This window comes from Ursus maritimus, unplaced genomic scaffold (assembly GCF_017311325.1).
Source record: "Ursus maritimus isolate PB19 unplaced genomic scaffold, ASM1731132v1 scaffold_7, whole genome shotgun sequence".
Lineage (NCBI taxonomy): Eukaryota > Metazoa > Chordata > Mammalia > Carnivora > Ursidae > Ursus > Ursus maritimus.
Genome location: NW_024426885.1, coordinates 43,586,794 through 43,606,979, shown reverse-complemented (window position 1 = coordinate 43,606,979; position 20,186 = coordinate 43,586,794). Strand labels below are relative to the sequence as shown.

The window sequence follows — 20,186 nt, the reverse complement described above, 5'->3', positions numbered from 1 at the left end:
GAAGGGAAAGAGAGAGCATGGGGTGCAGGCAGGGCCTGGGCGGGCTGGACGTGGAGGGAGATGACGAGGGTGCTCCTGCCAATGGAGTTGGAGGCCACACAGGTGTAATTGCCTCTGTCTACCAGGTGGGCGGCAGGTATGACCAGTTCCGACAGAGCAGTATCTTCTGCAGTAGACGACGTCAACACTGGGTGGAGAGAGAGCGACACAGCTCTGATAAACACGTCTCTGATAGAAAGCTGGACAGTGTTCAGCAATGCCAGTTATTTTTTTTTAAGCTGAAAGTGATCATTTGTTAAGCGTGTGGTTGGTGCCCGGTATTTGCCTCTCAGCAACCCTGTAAGGTAAGCACCCAGTTTTATACATAAGAAGTTGAGGGTTGGAATGATTAAGCAATTTGCCCATAGTGAGAGATGTTCAGAGGCAGTGACTGATCTGGAACCTCATTCTTCTGCCTATAAAGACCCCACTTCCAACTTCACTAGCTGCTCCCACCAAACCACCACCGGAAGCCTTGCTGTGCTAACAGCATGGTTTTGGGGAGATCCCTTGCAACTGTGTGATATTGTGAGCTTCAAGAATTGCCTTTTTGGGGTGCCTGGGTGTCTCCGTCAGTTAAGCATCCTACTCTTGGTTTCAGCTCAGGCCATGATCACGGGGTCGTGAGATAGAGCCCCGTGTTGGGCTCCACACTCAGCAGGGAGTCTGCTTCTCCCCCCTCTCTCCTTCTCCCCGTGCCCCTCCCCCATTTGTGCTCTCTCTTTCTCTCTAAAATAAAAAAAATAAATCTTAAAAAAATATTTAAAAGAATTGCCTTTTTATCTCCCAGATATAGAGAGGCTCAGAGCCTGGAGCCAAATGCCTAGATTCTATCCCTTGCTAAGTATATGGTCTTGGACCAGTTGCTTAGATTCTCTTGGCTTCAATTTCCTCATTAGTAAAATGGGATGATAATAGTACTCATTCCCTAAGTTTGATAGTAAGTGTTCAGTGTGAGCTGTTGTTATTACTGAGAGAATTATGTATAACACGGTACCAAAGAAACTGGCTACAGAGCATTAAAAAAACATGTGCATGCATCTCACTGTTCTTCAAGATGCTACAACAATAAATCCTACATTTCTCCTTCACTGGTATTTAATCTCAACCCAATAAGATGTGATTAAAATGATGGGGGAAAAGTCAACAGTTCAGTTCATTAGGTATTTTTAAGTCTCCCAGCGGTTTGTCACTATGCATAACAAATATATGGGTAACTGACTATATTTCTCAAGTTTTACTCCAATTTCTAGTTGTTTTCTAGACAACTTTAAGATATCCCAAAGGAGGTCATCCCTGGCCTTGTGATGTGTCCCAACCCTTCAGGGTAGCATTAAAGGTGATTCCAGCTGAGGTATGAAAACAGAGCATAGAGTTTCAGGACATGAGAGGCAGGTTTGAATCCCAGTGGTGGGTCCCATGGAGGTCACTTCCTCGCCCAGGGTCCCAGTATTACAACTTCAAGCCAATAAGGTCTGAACAACACAGTGGTGGGAAGTGTAAAATTCAGTCAATATCTAGGAATTCCCAACCTATCCCAATGGTAAGAATTACATGGGAAGGAGGAGGGAAGAAGAGGGAACACTTGTTAATATACATTATTCTCAGGCCCTCCCCTGGACACAGGGAATCTGAATCTCCAGGGCAGGGGCCTGGAAATCTTATTTCGAACAAGTACCCCAAATGAGTCTGCTCCAGGAATTTTAGGAAATAAGTAATAGATAACATCTAGAATCAGTCCTAGTAAGAAATTCTATGATTTAAAAATACATGGTATAGTATTTTGCATCTAGAAGACTCTCAAAGAACATATTTGTTCACATAGAATTTTATAATATTTATACACTATATCAAGTCAACTCCAATATATATATTCACATATGGATACACACACACACACACACACACACACACACACACACATCCCATAGGGATCTGTATGCAACCATTTAAAATCATGCCAATAGTGGAACACTATCTTGGAAACTTTCCTGCTGTGGTGGGTGTAATTCAGGCCCATCCCAATCTTACCCGCACCCTTACTTCACCACTGATCCAATTTAGAACCTCCCTACTGAGGGTAGGGTTGCTGTAAGACCTCACTATTCCCCCAGAAACACTGAGACGTGCCTGTGGCTTACCATTGAATTCCCTCCACATGCTCAGGGGATAAGTCCATGCAATGGTTGGTGAAGGGCTGGCCCGTGCCAGGCATCTCAGGGTCACATTCTGTCCCATCTGGATGGTGACACTGGCACTGGGGGTTGAGATCTGTGGCTTCATGCAAGCACTGAGCTCAGTTTCATGAAAAAGCTGCCCTGCCTTGGAGAGAGGGCGTCGGCATATCAGGTAGGAATTCACCAGGATGACCGGGATGCTGATGGACTTTACAAATTGGACAAGTCCCCGTAGGCGACAGTCACATAGCCAAGGGTTGTTATGCAGCGCCAGCACCATGCTGGAGAGAATCTTGGCTCCACAGCCAGGCTGCTGGTGTTTCTGGTAGGCCAGCCAGTTCAAGAAGACACTCTTGGATACAACTGTAAGTCTGTTGGAGGATAGATCAAGGTAGGTCAGGTTGACCAAAAACTGAAGAGCTAGCTCAGGGAGCACATCAATCCTGTTGTGTTTGAGATCCAAGACTCTCAGGAGAGGAGTGGCTTGAAATGCTGTCCATGGTACTGAACAGAGTTTGTTCCCCTCCAGTCTCAGCTCTTTCAGTTCTGACAGGTGTTCCAGGGCTCCTAGGTGTATTACAGTGACATTGTTAAAATTAAGCCAAAGGTATTCCAACGTGCTCATGTTGATGAAGGACCCTCGGGGCAGTTCAAATAAGGGTGAATTTTCAATTCTCAACAGCTTTAACTCTTCAGGATGGTTCTTTGGGATCTTTCCCAAAGAGAGAGACATGCATTGCAGAGCCCTGTACAAGAAACCACAAAAGCGCAAAAGCTTTAAGATGAACATGGGAGAGGGGGTGACGCACCTGGGTGGCTCAGTCAGTTAAGCGACTGACTCTTGGTTACCCTCAGGTCATGATCTGAGGGTCCTGAGATCGAGCCACGCATTGATTTCCCAGCTCAGCAGGGAGTCTACCTCACCTCTCTCTCTCCTTCTACCCCTCCCCTCACTCACGCATGCTCTCTCACACACACACTCTCTCTCTCTCTTCCTAAAATAAATACATATATCTTTCAAAATAGATGAACATCAGGGAAGTGAGAACAGGTTTATTCTGGCATTAAATGTATGAATTAAAAGAAAAAATAGATATTATTCACATGAAATAAAAGAGACCCATTTTGGTAAAAGTGCACAGTTCTCCAAAGTTCAGCACTAACTAGAGATTTTGTTGATTTCCTGCCAAATCTAGGCCTGTTCCCACTCCACATCATCCCCAAAGAAAGCCCATCCCCTACAACCCCCTGGCATCCTGTCAGCACAGCGCACCTGCCGAAACTGTCCTCTGAGCAGGTACATCCTGGCAGACAGGATGGTTGAGCTGCGTGTGAATCCAGAAAGACCAGAACTAGCAGGAAATAATGAGAAACTGAAGCCATATTCCTCTGTAAGGAACTACCTTGCAAGTTTCGAATAAGTATAGTCCAAGCTTCCGAGTGGCAAATCCTATTATTGGTAATCCATGGTGATGTAGGTCAGCACAGTAGTGGCAAAGCCCCTGGATGCTCTGAGTTCTGTTATGGCCCAGATCACAAGCTCAGTAAGAACTCATGAAGAGGGAGATATGTCTCTTAACTAAGATCACAAAATTCACCCTTTGTCTGATTCTTAAGTCTGGAAAGCAAACTCTAAGCCAGTTGTCCTATTCAGCACTCGTACTGCCTTCCTTCAGTTTCTTACAAAATGATCTGAGAAACAAGCAGGTAATACTACTGTGAGCACTGTGGTTCCGGTTATCTGGCCAGAATTCATCTCATTCTTCATCCATTACAATTGACTCCTGAAAGCTCGAATTTTCAACCACTCTCTAGAAGTTAATGCAGATGGTGGGTGACAAAGATGTGACCACTCCCATCACTGGCTTTCTCCCCACACCTCATGTGATGGATTCATTCCTATACTGCATTAAGACAGCTGCCTCTGCCACATGGATGAGCAAAGTCAGAGAAGCATCATAGTGCAGAGGTTAAGCCACAAGACTGCATTTTCTGATTAAGCAAAAGTGTGTTTCTTATCCTGGATCTCACAACTTGAATGCTGTGTATTTCGCATGATAAAAATGAGAGACTTATGTTTTAAGGTGAGATATATGTGATTTTGGATACTTGCTCTGCCACTCCTTAATCATTCAACAAATAATTATTGGCCATCTGCACACACTTTCTAGGTGCAAGGGAATTCACTGGTGGGAAAAACTTTTTAGACCCTGTGCCATGGAGTCTTCTCTCTAGCTGATGCTTCCTTGTCTTGAGATCTTTGGAAGGTCACTTAACCTCCATGAGTCTCAGTTTCTCCTCTGCAAAGTGAGGAAATTAATAAATGCTTCATAGTGTTTCTAGGAAACTTTGAGGCTGTATAAAATAAAGTACCTAGCATACAGTAGTTATGTTAATTCCCTTCCCACACCAACAGACTCTTGAGGAGCAGCATAGTCTACTTCCTTATTACTTGGGGTACTTCCTGGTGAACATTGACATTCCATGAGTTCCCCTAAGACTCATGATATACATTATACCCTACAAAAGGCCTCAAGGAAGAAAATCCGCTTAGTAGTTAACCAGTGATGGGGGAAATGGGTCACCAACTAAGCTGATTACACTCCAGGCTTGCCATCCAAGCCAGATATATTTGTTCGAGTTTCTTTTCTAGATCCACAATCTGGCTAGATCTCTGAAGTCCTCTCAAGGTAAAAATCAAAACAAAGAGAGTGCAATGGGTGCAAAGCTTGTGCTAGAAATGGAGATGTGCAGTCTAGACCCCCTTCAAGGAATGGGTCCGTGCTCAGCTGCAAAGATTGCTTGCATGAGATCATGCCCTTCCCAAAGCAACCCATATACAACAATTGAGGGTGAAGAAGGCCCAAGGGCCCAGTGGGTTTGGCCTGATTGGGAGCTACTCTGATCTCACTCCAGAGACTTGCACCAGGTTGGCCAAGATTTTGTCAAGCTTGCTTTTTGGAAAAAAATGTGATTCAAATGACTGCATCACAACCCACTAGTGAATTCTTTTCTCACCTCAAAATATAAGGACCTAAAGAGATCTCCATCCCCCACAATTTCTTCTCTGTTCATCCCATGCTAACCTCTTCCAATGAATCCAGCTGAACCTAATCTTCCATAAGTTTGCTGAAAGCTTGAGAAAACATCCACTGGCATGTCATCTCTGGAATTATGCAGGCCTCTTCTGCACTGCTCCTTCTCCTCTTCTGACCCCCTCATCTTCTGGTTTTCTTATTTGGCATATGGGCACAGGGGTGTAGCTGTGTTGTCAATTAAGGCAAGTGACCGGGACAATTTAAGCTGGGTTATGTCATTTACCTTGAATAACTAGGTGGTGTCCCTAAACTCAAGAGATTTAACAACAAGGAGAAGGGGTTTGAGAATATGACACCCCCATTTCCCTTCCTGCAGGATGTTTTCAGGGAACTTGGTGCTTAGAGTTATTGGTAGAGATAGTCGTCAGAGAGGGGGGTCACTCTGTTTATGAAACAATTAGATATAACTAACTTCTTGCTGGTGGTTCTCTGGCTAGTCTTAATAGAAGCTTAATAAGACAGTTTTCTATCTATTCGATCGGAAAATGCTACCCCAATGTCAGTAGAGCTTTGGGATGGCTCAGGCAGAGAAATAGGTGACATATCAAGAAGCAGACATGCTGTCTTCCCTCTTGCTCAAGCTGGTGCTCTTCCCTCACTCCTCCCTCTGCTGCCAACCATATCTGAGATGTCTTCCTGGCTACCCATGCTCTGTGGCATGCCTGTGATAGACACACAGATGACTACATTCCCAAGCTCTCTTAAAATAGGCAGGCTGGTGACTAATAGGTGACTAATATTCTGGCTAATGAAATGTTAGAGAAAATAATGTTTTAAAAGTCCCTATGTGATTCTCCAGTTTCTCTTTCCCCTTGTTACAGCAATTGTTGATATTCCAGATGGTGGAGTCTTCATCAGCCTGGGTCCCTGAGTGAATAAATGGAGCAGAGCCCTCCCTCCATCCACACTTCCCCACAGACTCAAGACCTCTGTAAAAGCAGAGATAAATCTTTCTATGTTAAGCCACCAAAATGGAATAATTGGTAGCATAACATCAGCCTAACCTATCCTGACTACAATGCCTTTGCCATCAAATAACATGGTCAAGTACTTTTAAGTTTATTTTTGTCTCTACTGGATTATATGATAGTTAAAACAAAAATTTCAGCTCTAGGACCTCTAAACACACTGTTAACTGAGTCCCTTGAGTGATAGCCTAATTTCAGTAGCCTACATCCACTTTCCAGGATACAATTTCTGTTACTTGCCTTTTGTACCCTACAATCTACATGTGTAACTTGAGTTAAGTGACATGGGACATACCCTCTCCCTAGGTCAAAAGGAATATAACCATGTTGCAGTCAGAAAAAGACACGATGGAGATGCCACAATTTTAATCAACATCCAAACAAGGCTTCCAAGGACAGCATGCTGTAGGATCACCGTGGTGCAGGCTGGTTTTCATCATTGGGAGACCAGAAATTATTTTCCCTGGACTCTAAGCAGGTTTTCAGGGGCCAACTTATACTAACCAGACTCATATACCAAAAGACCAATATATAAACCAGACATCATTTTATTTTTTCACAATGGGAATTCATTTTTTCCAGTTACATGAATATTCATTCATGAGCATAATCCAGGATGATTCTTCTCTACAAGAGCAAACAAGGGAAAAGAGAACACACAAAAGAAGACTGACAGGTGGGTATTAGGATGCTGACCATCTTGGGGGTCATTCCATCAAGACCACCAAAGTAGGTCTTAATGAATCATTGAAAAGTTTGAACTCTCTCTCAGACACACACATACACACACACACACACTCACATGAATTTGGATAAATACTAACAAATTCTTGCTATCAATTCTTAAAATTTTCTTTAAACAAGGTTTAATAAAACTGACTGGATGTTAGTTGTCTTTGGGCCAATAATTGCTCAATCTTGTTTGGCTCTGTCAATAATCTATTGCACTTATATTTGTTCTAATTTGGGGAGTGCCCATCAATCTCATACATCAAACAATCAGAATTGAGGCTTGGGTCTCAACAGCAGAAATACCTTGATAAATCTACATCAGAGTTTGGAAAACTATAGCCTGGGACCCAAATCTAGCCTGCCACCTGTTTTTGTAAATAACATTTTATTGGAATACATCCATGCCCATTAACTTATATATTGTCTACTGCTGCTTTCACATTCCATCATAGGAGTTGAGTAGTAGTGACAGAGCCTACAATATTTACAATCTGATTTTCTTTGCAGGTTATACGTTTGTTGACCCATGATGTAGACAGTGGTTTTGTCATCTTCCAACCAAATAATTCCTCTTACCAATGGCTATGGCCCGTAAGTTATAGTCAGATGTATCCTCCAGGTGATGGACAGAAAATATTCTTATATGGAAATTCCATGCTCAAGTGTACTGGTAGTCTTATGGTTCTTATGGTTTTCAATGACTTGAAAAAATCCATTTCCATAGTGAACTTGCTATAGATTGCATCTCAGAGATCAACACTGAATAAAGACCCGCAGCCTGGCAGAAAGTTATCAAAGGCTTAGACCCTCTAAGAAAAATTGAACACTACCCTCTATAAATTATTCAACTCATTGGGCTTCAGTTTTTTCATCTGTAAAATCAAGCAGCTCAGCCTCCATAATGGGTTGTTATAAAGATCAAATGAAAGAAAACAGGAAAATATGTTGTAAGGTCATATGTTGCAAGGTGTTTTGTAAATGTGAGAGGGAGTACAGTAACTTTAGAAATCACTGCATTGGGGCACCTGAGTGGCTCAGCTGTTTGAGGGTCTGACTCTTGGTTTCAGTTCAGGTCATGATCTCAGGGTCCTAGGATTGAGCCCCTCACTCAGCACAGAGTCTGCTTGTCCCTCTCCTTCTCTTCCTCCCCCTGCTCACTCTCTCTCTCCCTCCCTCTTCTCTCTCTCCCTCTCATAAATAAATAAAATCTTTAAGAAAAAAAAAGAAATCATTACATCACACTGTTTCATATCTGGCAATGGTTCAACACAATATGGGGTCTCTTAGTTGATACCAGCAAAATAGTTTCCTTGGATCACTTGCTGTCCCCAAATTTCCTCAGTTGTTATCCAATGACCTTGGCACCAAACACCCTGGATGCTTCCCTTGTTAGAGCTCAGTCCTGCAGACAAGACACAACCTTGACCCTTTGGCTGGGAACACTCACCTTCACTTGCAGGCAGAGACAACATCTCAGCGGTTTCCCAGTTTTAAGCAAACTGTACAGGAATCCCACTGTGAAATGGGAAATTCCTGAATAATTCCTGAAGGCCCTGAGACACCCTCAGGAACCCAGGTAAGTTTCAGTCAAATAACTGCTACATGGGGACAGAGGTGAGCCGTGTGCCCCACAGCATTGAATGTACTGTGCACCCCACCATGAACGGCCTCTCAGACTCAGATTCCTCCAGACTAAGAGTAAATGAGCAGGAGTCTCTTTGGCATTATCCAAACCTATAGAATTTATTGAAAATTAAATGATGATCTAGGCAGAATGGCACCCAGAGGAAAAATGTTAGAATCCCTAAGTGTATACAGGGAGGGCACAGCGGGTGTCTCTCTGTGTATATGACTGTACAGTGTGGCTAATGTGTAAAGACATCGTGTGTGTGAGTGTCGATGAGTTCGCATAAACATAATCAAGACACCGGAGAGGGGAGTGGCAAGGACTGCCAACTCCAGGATCCATTCCTGGTCCAGATTCCAGCCACCTTCTAGCTGTGGACATTGTGGACAAGGTGGTAGATCAGATCACTGCTCAGCAAACTATTTCCTGCCCCACCGTCACCTCCCTGGGAGAAATGTCCTTCGCAGCTCTGTGGAAGTTGGCTTTGGCCATGGGACTCGCTTTGTCAGGTAGGATATGGGCAGCGATGGCAGCGTGCCAGTTCTCAAGCCACGTGTATTTCTGCTCATTCCTCTGATATCATCCGACCCCTCCGAGAAAGAAGTCTGCTCCAAGTAGCCACGGACTCTCCATCCTGGGCCCCAAATAGAACTCATGGAGCAGAGCCACCCCGGTCAACCCTGTCATTGTGTGAAAATGAGTGCTTATTGCTGCTTACTGCTGAGATTTTGTTTTTATTTCTTATACAGAAAAAACTGACTGATACAGGCAAGTTGGTTAATCCCCCGGTTTCTTCTCCAGGAAAATGGGGAGAACACGAAGGGCCTGCTGCAAAGGGCTGTGATGAGAATGAATTAAGTTAATGTACATAAAGCACTTAGAATACGTCCTGGCACACTGTAAGTGCTTAGTAAGTGTTTGCGGTTGTCGCTGTGTGTAAATGTACAAGGAAGCAGCTACCCGGGCGGTCAAGAGTGGGTGGGTGTGGACCCAGGTGTCAGAGTAAGCAGGTGGGAGGAGCAGAGGGAGAGTGGACCGGAGCAGGTGTGCAGGCATCTGGAGGGGAGCGCGCCCCTCAGCAGAAGTACTCATTGATCCGCCTGCCACCCCTGGTGCCCAAGACCTGAGAGTCCAGGCTGGACCTGGCCGAGAGGAGCCTGTCGGCCTCGCTGAGGCTGTGCTGGGACAGCTCCTCGGAGCCGTCCTCGCTGTGGCCCAGCCTCTCCAGGCTGACGTAGGCCCCCGTGGCCTCGGCCGCGCCCCCCGTGTGGCACTTGTGGCACCGCCGCTGCACAGCCCCGCAGCACACAAGCACGGTGAGGGGCAGGGCGATGACGACGGCCACACTGATCACCACCACGTTGATGAGCTGCTGAGTGGCCTCGGCATCTACCACCTCGTCCGTGGAGAAGATGACACACTGCTCCTTCTGGGGCACCAGGTCCCACACACAGACACACGCCACGTACTTGGTCTTGGGTGCCAGCCCGTGGATGGTGACGCTGGTCTTCCCAGGCTGCACAGCCACCCGCCGCATGTTGCGCTGCCCAAAGACTGTGTAGAGGACACTGAAGGAGGTCGTGTTCCCGGCCTGGGGCGTCTTCCACACCAAGGTCACGCTCTGGTAAGTGTCTCCCACCACCTTGAGAGACCTCACCATTCGGGCCTCCTGGCGTCCTGCCGGCCCACTCGTGCGCTCTCCTGGGATCCCCATCTGGAAGTGCTGGAGGGTCAGCTCCCCCTTCATGTTGGGCACAGGGGGCCCAGTGGCCAGGACAGCAGGTCCAGGGATGTCAGGGACATGCCTGGCCACCATCTTGTTGTATGCTGCAGCTTCTGCCTCCTCGGCTGTCCTTGCCCACAGTGCCCCTGGGCTCCCACTCCGTTCCGTGGAAGCCGGAGGCTCAGTGATGGCCAGTTTGATGACAGTCTCAGAGACGCCCAGGAAGTTCTTGGCCTGGCAGACGTAGTCTCCAGAGTCAAGGGGGGACACAGCAGGCAGGCCCAGCAGTGACCAGCTCGTGCCATCGCTGGAGACTTCCTGGTGCACTGCAGGGGGAAAAGGCATAAATGGGAAAATGAATGGGTTTGTCAGCCCCCAGCTTCCCGCCAGGGCCAAGTTCACAGCCCCTGGACTGTGCATGCTCTTGTATACACAGCAGACCTTGTCCTCCCGAGAAAACACTGGGAGTCATTCAACTTTTCTTAGACTAGCCAAGGGCATCAAGATTACCGGGGCTCAAAGCGGGAAGACCTAGGCTCAGGCCAAGTCTAAAGGTGATCTGTCTTCTAAATCTGAGGTGTTCAAGCAACATTCTTCAGGGCCCTGGAGTCCTACGGAACGGACTCCTCAGGGCAGCAGGCAGCGCTTGTGGGGGGGTGGTGGTAAGGTGGGTCAGGGTGAGCATGAGGCAGAGGCCCAGCTGGAAGTGCCTGGCCACCCTGTCCAGACCCACTGCCACCTCAATCCTAGCATTTTCAACTCTGTTTTACATAATGGAGATCCTTATCCAATTTCGTTTGTCAATTGATTTCAAACTCAGTCTTAGAGCAACACTTGCCAACCTAATTGAAGGAGACACCGAAGAAAATGGTGATAGACATGAGGTTTTGTGGTCAGGCACTAAGAAATTATTCCTCCTTGGCCCCCCTTTCTGCCCATAGGTGGGTCGTGACTCCTGCAAACCCCACCATCCCTTGCTGGAGATGAACTATCTCTGTCTATACAGCAAAAAGAACACAGGCTGTGCTCTGTAAGCCAAGCACGTAGACTCTCAGAGTCTGTTTACTTACAAAACAAGAAGGATAATCAGGTTGTTCTTTAAAGTTCGATGACATTGTGTGAGGAATATACTTAACACGAGAGGAGCTCAATAGATGGTAACTCACATGGTTAATTACTCCTCGTGATACTGGCTTGACAATTACAACTTGGACACTTACTCTAAATATTAAATATACTAAGAATATCTTCCATCAAAATGGCAGCATCTTGTTCCTCCCAGGGTGAGCCTGGATGGAGTAGCTCCTGGAACCCGTAGGACAGCTTGAGAACCATTGTCCCCCGACCTCCCCCGTCAGCCTGTACAGTCCCTGTAGCTGCACACCTGTGCCGTTGAGTGGACGCCCGTTGGCTCTCCTCCAGCTCATCTCTGGCCCAGGGACGCCGGTGGCCCCACAACGTAGCAATACCGCACTGCCCAGTGGAGACCTGACACTGGCCACCCCTGGACGGAGCTCCGGACTCTGGCACTTCCTCAGTTCCAGCTGGCTGAAGGCCACTCCGGCCAGGCTGCGTGGGCTGGCGCACTTCAGCCTGGCCTCTATGAAGGCCAGATTTGGGGCCCAGCCTTCCAGGAAAAGGGCCAGGTCATAGAGGCGGCAGTCACAAGCCCAGGGGTTGTCCTGCAGCCCTGCAGGGGTGAGAGGGGAGGCAAGAGGTGAGCCCTTGATATTCAGATCCCCATGCCCAGCTCCTCTTCCCCCTTAGGGAAGATAAGGCATGTCCTGAGCTCAGAGTCCGCGGAACTGGCCTCCAGGTCCGGCTCCTTGCCTCACTAGCTGTGGAACCTTAAGGCTGATTCTTAATCTTGAATGATAGCAGTACTTCCCTTTCAGAGGTGCTATAAGCGTAAATACAGATAAATCACATTAAGCATTTGGGTCAGCCATGCAGCGTGCTGACAAAATTGGCAATTCCTGCTGCCATTCTTGGACTGATCCTTTCAGGCTACTGGTCAGGCAGTGAGCATTTCAGCAATCCCTACCATGTGCCAAAATCCATTTCTCAAAATATTTCATGACCCCTGACCCTTGGCCTCTGTCCTCCCAGCTCATGTGGCACTTTCAGCATCACCCCAGCAATGAGGGTGACTGTTCTGAGCCATGGTCCCTTTGGCACAAGCTCAAAGGGGGAGGAGTGAGGAGGCCAGGAAATCAAATCCTATGTCATATCTCCAGCCCTCTTTACTTTAAAATTGAACTTCTTTATAAAGATGAAAGTAGGTCACTGTACCCACCCTGCCCAAAAGCCTTCTACAGATAGAGGGGTATCATGTGTCCTCACTTCTAAGGCACAATTCCTTTTTATATGTTTGCATTTCTGAAATATGAGATGAATGCATTTAATGTGGTGTCTTTTTATCCTTCAAACATTGTTATTAAATTTGATGGTATGTCTCAGAATCAATGGCCTATGATTTATTTACATACATATATTTGATAGAGTTGGAAGGGGAAATGTCAAGGGTTGAGGAGGTTACATTCATCTGCTTCTACATCCATGACTCTCTGGTCCCTCTGAACACAAGCTGGGAAGATTTTTTGTAAACTACTGCATACTGTAAACCCCCACCCATCCTCACCCCATCCCTCTGGCAGCTGCTACCCTGTGTCATTGGTTAAACACATTTAATGACACATCTGTACCCTGAGAATCATCAGTGCCCCGCTGTGGTGATGAGCTAGCTGGCTTTCACCTGTTCTAAAAGAGTCCCCGAAGATTTAATGCAAATGCAAAGTTGGATGACAGGGAAACTTTTACCCCTCAGACTGGCAAAAGCTAAATGTTCCAACCATTTTCATTATTAGCCTCGTGAGGGAAGAGATTTTCATCTACCTCACTGCTCTATTCCCAGCACCTAGAGCTAAGACCCCCACATCGATAGACAATAAACGTTCAGAGTGGGAACAACCCATGGGTGGTCTCACGCACTACTGTGAGGGGTCAGAGCTGGCCCAGCTGCTTGGAGACTATCAGACCCATATCAAAATATCTGACGTGCATACTCCATGACCTAGGATCCCTTTTTCAGTTCCTACCCTAGGGAAACATTTGTCTTCGGGCACAGGGATGCATTGTCAAGAATGTTCTCTGTGTCATCATAGGTGTTAGTAAAATAATGGAAACAATCTAAAGGCCCATTAAAGGGCGAATGGCTAAATTAACTGTAGTATCACTATGCTATGGAAAACTATGCGGTAGTTTACAAAAAATGAAATTGATCCATTCGTAGTAACTTAGAAAGATCGCCAAGACATATTGTTGAGTGAAAAAGTTAGTGCTGGTTGATACATACATTATGGTCTAGACAATATGAAATTTTATGTAAAACACAAAGAATTTCTATGTGCATATAGATATAGATATGATGTAAATGCATTCTAAAAGATGGGGAACATGCAAATAAACATAACAGTGGCTACCTGTTAGAAGGGGGAGTAGGAACTGGAATCAGAAGAGGGAACAAAAGAGTCTTTAGCTTTTTCTGTAATACTTTAAAGGTTTACATATATCCAGGTGTGAGTTATGTAATTAAAATCAAAATTAATAATTTTCCGGAATGAGTTATTCCACCTGTCATCCTTGTGGCTATGCATGTGCCTTGGGCAAGAAAAGAGATCTGGTTCACCTGGTAGGCCACTGGTTCATTACAAACAAGAAGGAATCAAGGAGAGGGGTCAGCTGGTGTAACCCATTCAACTCTGCTTTGGGAAACTGAGTCTCAGGGGGCCTTCTCCTCGCTGCATGACCTGGAGATTTAAAAAAATGTTTTTTCAAGGGCACTTAATTAAATTTTGTTTTCAAATAAATATTTTTTTCTACGTAAGTACTATACTTTATGTTACCCTTTATCAGGTGAGAAAGTCTGCAGGGTGGATGGAGCTGGAATGGGGCTTGCCGTTCCCTGCCCTGCTTCCAGGCAGTGAGGCTTCTAAATATTCCCTCCTCCTGAGACTCTCCTGGGCCTTATGGCAGGAACTGCCCCAAACCATTCTAAGATTGCTCCAGCCCCTCGTGCTGAACCCCATATGAGCCAAGGCATACTCCAGGCACATCTCGCTAGGAAGTCTCCCTTCTGCTACTACTCATCCACTCCCCATCACCCACCCTCTGCCACCATGCCACCAAGGTTCCCATCCCCACATAGGACAGAGGAAAGAGACCCGGTCTACCTGACATGAGACTTAGGCCTAAACCTAACCTTAGACATAACCACTACTTACTAACCCCTAGGTTGTGTTTGTTGATCTGTAAAACAAAGGGTATTGTACTTGTCCTATCTACCCCTGGGATGTGGTGAGGGTCAAATTCTATGAGGGGGCAAGACATTTAGGGAAGCTTCAGGACCACACTAATGCAGATGGCCAATAAGGACTGACCAATGAGCAAAGAGCTAGGACCACCTTCCTGCCATGTCTTCATACTTAGTGCTCCGAGGAGACTCTCAAGGGGATGGGGGTGTTCACATGCTTTGAAGATTGTTGGAGGTTGGGTTTCCCAGAAGCAAACCCTGAGATGAAGATTAGCATGCTGCATGTTCACTAAGGAAAGGAAGGAAGGAAGCAGGAGGGAGACATGGAGCTGAGAGGAATGGGGGCCTAGGGAACCCCTGGGGGACTCCGGAGCTGAAATAGCCCATCATAGCCATGCCAAGTGGCTGGGCATTAGACTCCCACCTCACAAGTCTTCGGATGGGGGCTGTACCCAGAAAGGGTGGGTGGTCTCGGGCAAGGCTACTCTGCAGCAAAGGCGGACAGCTGAAGGCTGCTGCTGACTGCGCCTGCAAAAGCTGGGCAGCCAGTCTTACTTTGACGGGGACCTGGGTGGCACATTGCTGTGCCTGCCACATGTACCTACTGTGTGCTAAGGACTGTCTTTTTACCCACAACTCCAACCTTTTGAGATAGATATTATCATCATTTTCTCTTTACAGAAGGGAACCAAGGCACAGAGAAGCTAAGCAATTTCCCCGGGGACACACAGCTAGTAAGAGGCAGCGCTGGGATTTGAACTGGCAGCGGCTTGAGCTCCAAAGCGGCCAGTGTGTGCCTCTCATCCAATCTTCACTCGAACCCACAAGGCAGGCATGATTTCTATTTTTCAGGCAAGGAATAGAGACTCAGAGAGGCTTCATAATTTGCCTAAGACCCCCAGGCTCCCCAAGGTGGCTCCAAGTGGAGGAGACCGCCTCTTACCTAGCACTAGCTTGGTGCGGTGACCGGGAAGGAAGGGCCCAGTCTGCACGTGAGCCCAGGTGGCCAGCAGCTCCTGCGGGAGCCGCATCAGCTGGTTGTTGGAGAGATCGAGGAAGGTGAGGTTCCCCAGGAAGCGCGCGGCCTCGGGCGGCACGGCGGACAGCCGGTTGGCCTGCAGGTCCAGCAGCCGCAGCTGGGGGGCGTCCTTGAGCGCCGCCCAGGGGAAGGTGGCCAGGCGGTTCCCGGGCAGGCGCAGCTCGCGCAGGCGGCGCAGGCCCCGCAGCATCAGGGCGCTGAGCTCGCTGAGGGCGTTGTAGGGCAGCCAGAGCTGCTCCAGGCGGCCCAGCGGCCTGAAGGCCTCCCCGGGCACCCTGCGGATGGCCGTCCGCTCCAGGCGCAGTCTGGACGTGTCCGGAGGGACGGACGCGGGGGGCAGGGTCATGTCGGGGTCGCTGCACACCACCGTCCTGGTCACAGAAATGCGGGACATTAGAGCGACGGTCCTGTCGGGTCCGAGATCCTCCCCCGCTCCCTCCCGGACCTCCGTTCGCGAGGCCTCTCCTGGTCTGCACGGGAACACCGGACCCCAGAACCCGGCTCGGAGCTGCGGTGGGCCCTGGGCATGGCCGGGAGCCTGATTGACCTTCGGCGCGGAGGGGAGCGGCTCTCGCTTTCCGACCCTTTCACGGGCGTCCCAGGGGGCCCCTGGTCTCGTCACCGGCCTGAAGGACCCCGAGCTTAAACTGTTATCTCCCCTTACAGCTCGCACCACCCGCTGTGCACTGAAGTGAAGAGTATTCCGAAATCCTGAGATTTTGTGCATTGCGGCACTGCACGTAGGTGTTAGAAGTGTTCCTTTGTTAAATTACACCTCAATTTTTGTGACCGCTTTGGCTTTTCTTCATTAAAAATATATAAATATAAATTCAAATAGATATATACATTATATATATATATAATGGCACATCTGGCCTCTCTGCTTGCTGGCTATGTGTCCTTGAGATATTATATAACTTCTATTTCCTCAGTTTCCGGGAATGGACTCCACCTCACAAGGTGGTTTCGGGGGTTAAATGAGATCATGTGTGTACCCGCTGTGCGTATCTGTCACCTGTCGGAGTGCAATGCTGTTTACTGACCACTGTCACAAATTCCGGCCTTTCAGCACTGCAAGCTCCTTGCGATGGTCCTTCTGCCCGGACAGTGACTTCCTAAACCTTGTTCTTTAAGCCCTGGGTTCTAAGACCAGGCCTGTCCCCGATGCTGTGTGACTTTGAGCCCGGTGCTTTCTGTGGGAGGTAGGGACAGCAGACACTCTTCATCACCCTGGTCACTGTCTTTCGCCACGCGCTATCTCCTGGCCCGCTCAGGGCTCAGCCCTGGCTTTCCTTGGGGAGAGAATCCTCGGGTCTGCTGATCCGTATCAGTTGAAGCATCAGAGACTTGGGTCGAGAATGGAGTTCTTGTTTTTCAGACCACGTGGGATATCCTTTCTCGGGGGTGCCTCTCCATTCTCTCCATCCCCTCGCGCCCAATCAACCCAACAACACCCATTGCCAGGATCCTTTAAGAGTCACACTGATAACTTGCTGTCCTGATAGAAACCATCAGCGGCTACAGGCACCCATCTAAGACGAAGGAGAATGCAACTCCAAAGTGTTAAAAAGATGGTAGGAAAGGCTCTGCGCCAGGAGCTAAAATCCCTGAGCAAGTTGGGAAATGCAATGGTCATTAGTGGATAAGTTGAAGATGTCAGGAAAAAGACAGTGTGAAGACTGCCAGAGAGAAAAAGGAGAGTGGGCCATGGAGGCAGAGCGAGGGTCCACAAATCACAGGGGCTTTGGAACATCCCATGGAAGGGGAGGAGGACAGGATGGAGGTGCTCTCGGGGCTCAGGTGGGGCTTGAGAAGTGAAAGAAAAGGCTGAGGATGGAGGGGTGCTTGGTTGCATTGAATGGGCACTCTTGGTCTTTCAGAGAGCCCATAGAAATGGCTCCTGGGGGCTGGGCCAGAGTGAGGAGACAGGTCGTCGCATTACGGGTGAGATGGTAAGAAATACCTGGGATGTGATTGTGTACCCCCAGGAGCTGAGGCAAGAGAATGGAAGAGGCCTGGGAGAAAATAGGCTGGGGAGGTACAGGGAGGATGGTGGAATGGGAGGAGGAAAGGAAGGAGAGGAAAAGAAAGAGGGAAGGGGAGACTCCCCCTGCCCTTCAGAGGGTTCCTCACCACCAGATCCTGGAAGAGGACTCAGGGAGGATTTCCCGGAGTGGGCACACTTGTGCCCCACCCCCACCCCCATGTGTGAAAGGACTTGGTACTTCCCATGCCTTGCTGGCTGGAGGACAATGCAGAGCAAACCAGCCCCCTACCTAGGTCTCAAGGGCCCAGAAGATGGAGGTCTCACCCAGCCATGTTCTGGGGGCCCTGCATCCAGCCCTCCCCACCCAGCCTAGCTGCTACAGAGCCGGCGGGGGGCTACCCATCCCGCACACCTGGTGCCATACCTGGCCTTGCTGCCATCGCCCAGGATGTGGAGGCTGCAGCTGCATTGAGAAGGGCAGGAGCCCTGGGCTTTGGGGTGCCCCCAGAGGGCCAGGAGCCAGAGCATGCCCACTGCCACCCTCATGGCTCCTGGCTCCTCTGTAGCCCGGGCAGGGGCCTGTCCCTGGACTGCTCTGTCATTCCAGCCCAGGAAGCCCAGCAGCTGCCCACTGGCTCATCAGCCCTCCCCGCCCCCCTCCTCCTGAGGCCATCGGATAAACAGGGACAGACTGGGGATTAGGGAGGGGAGCCCTGGCCACAGCACTCAGCGGCTTATTGCTCCTGGAATCACTCAGCCCTGAGGGTGAGGGCGGGGGATCCTCTTCCGTGACAACAGCCCCAGGCCCAGAGAGGCCAGGGAGTGGCAAGGTGGGGCGGGTGGGCAGCCACCCAGGGGCAAGTGGCTCCTGGACCGGCCAGCTTGGCTGTGCAGCTGCCAAGTCTCCCCATGCCAGCCAGGCCGGTGGGCTCCACAGATTGCCGGGGTGTGGGGGCTCAGAGAAGATGAAGACAGACCTGGCCTCTGATGAGGGCCGTTGGAAATTCTCTCTTGGGAAAAAGAAATGAGATGAAGGTGATAAAGACATTAGAAAGAGCCCAAGCTCAAGGGTCAGGGTTCAAATCCCAGGTCTTCCATTTATAGGCTGTGACCTTGGTAAGTTACACAGTCTCTTCATCATCTGAAAAAGGGAAGTAATGTGACTCTACTCTGCATGTTTGTGAATATCAAACACCCCAAGTTTCCCTGATTTCATGGCCTGTGGTAATAGAAGCTCCTTCCTAAGTGGTAACCACTCAATTTCACTGGTACTTACAAGCACCTGGTCCTAAAGATATTGGGAAGATCTGGGGGAGACCACAGAGGCGTGTCCCATGGACTCATGAACTTTCTCACTCTGCTGAGCAAGCAGCTGCCTCCCTGAATGCCCCCTGGACATCCAGTCTCAGGACGCACTGTCCAGGCCAGGCCCTCGTGGACATCATCATCAATGACAAAGGCGTGAGGTGTTCTGTGTAAAGGCAGAGAGCGTCCCTCTCCTCTGGTTATCATACTCTGAGGAAAGTCCCAGAGCAGGATCTCAGAAGTTCTTAGAGAAAGCACTTTTAGTTTTTGTTGATTGTTGCCTGCCTCCCACCTCATCCCATCATAGACACCACCCTTCATTCATTCAATCTTCACGTTTGACCCCAAGGCTCTGCTCTCTGGTCCAGCCTGCCCTTCCTGGCTCCTTCGGCTTTTCCAGAAGATTCCCCAGTCCCTCACACCTATAGGCCTAGGAAAGCCTAGACCAAAGTAGTGTGACCAAGCAGATACCCAGGGCCCCAGCACACGCATAAAGTCCCAGGCCTGTTTTGACAATCTTGGCTTCCAGGAAATGTTGGTTTCCCTCTCTTCCTCTCTTCCAAACCAGCCAATATGATTTTCTCAATGTTTCCCACCTGCCCGTCCTCCTCCCCAAACCAAAAAGGGCCCCCCTTACTGTTCCCAACTCCGCCTTTTCTGCCTTCTGTTGGGGATGTCTTCCTGTCTCTCTTTGGCCTAACTGAGCTCTACCCTAGATTCCTGGCCCTGTCCTGCTTTCCCTTGTCCCTTGAAGGCTTCTGTGATCTTGTAGGCATGAAAAAAACCTGACATAGGTATGAACCAGCAATGCAAGATAGAAATTAGGTAAAAGGGGTAACTAGGTTAACAAGTTTCCAGGAGGATGTGAGCCGTCAGCTCAGCCCTGCGGCATGCTTACGCTTGACTAAGTGGGGACCCACAGCGGGAAAAGCACGGAAAGTGAACATTTATGGAATAGAATGAGCTGCTTGACCCGGAGTCTGGGGACAGGAGATCACGCTTTTGTTTCAGCTTCATTCACAAATCACTGTATGAATTCTTAACTGTTTGAGCCTGCTTCCTCACGGGAACGCAAAGGCTGGTGGTCTCTAACTCATGGAGTTGCCGTAGGGATCATCCTCAGATCGATTAGCCCAGTGCCTGGCTCTCAGCGGGGCCGAAACTGTAGCTCTACTGCTG

At 48.6% G+C, this 20,186-nt stretch overlaps 2 protein-coding genes across 2 annotated transcripts in view; both read right to left on the bottom strand.

The window, feature by feature from the left end:
* LRIT2 (leucine rich repeat, Ig-like and transmembrane domains 2) overlaps positions 1–3,599 on the bottom strand; it is a 4,178-nt gene extending 579 nt beyond the window's left edge. Inside the window, 3 exon segments of the mRNA XM_008696316.2 lie at positions 1–187; positions 2,181–2,962; positions 3,490–3,599. The exon segment at positions 1–187 is cut by the window's left edge and continues 1 nt beyond it. Of these exon segments, the coding sequence (XP_008694538.2) occupies positions 1–187; positions 2,181–2,962; positions 3,490–3,599 (1,079 nt within the window).
* Positions 3,600–9,716: 6,117 nt separating this feature from the next.
* Positions 9,717–18,248, bottom strand: LRIT1 (leucine rich repeat, Ig-like and transmembrane domains 1). Its single transcript, XM_040624341.1, has 4 exons — positions 18,127–18,248; positions 15,620–16,086; positions 11,749–12,054; positions 9,717–10,690 (listed from the first exon to the last, which is right to left on the bottom strand). Exons 1-4 carry the CDS (start codon positions 18,246–18,248, stop codon positions 9,717–9,719), a joined length of 1,869 nt encoding a protein of 622 aa, XP_040480275.1.
* Positions 18,249–20,186: the final 1,938 nt, after the last annotated feature.

Excerpts from the sequence above, each read along its gene's own strand:
- LRIT1 (XM_040624341.1), bottom strand. The coding sequence starts at position 18,248 with ATGAGGGTGGCAGTGGGCATGCTCTGGCTCCTGGCCCTCTGGGGGCAC. Across the intron at positions 12,055-15,619 it reads CCGCACCAAGCTAGTGCTAG|GGCTGCAGGACAACCCCTGG; the intron begins GTAAGAGGCGGT and ends TCACCCCTGCAG. Across the intron at positions 10,691-11,748 it reads GCGTCCACTCAACGGCACAG|TGCACCAGGAAGTCTCCAGC; the intron begins GTGTGCAGCTAC and ends TTCCCCCTGCAG.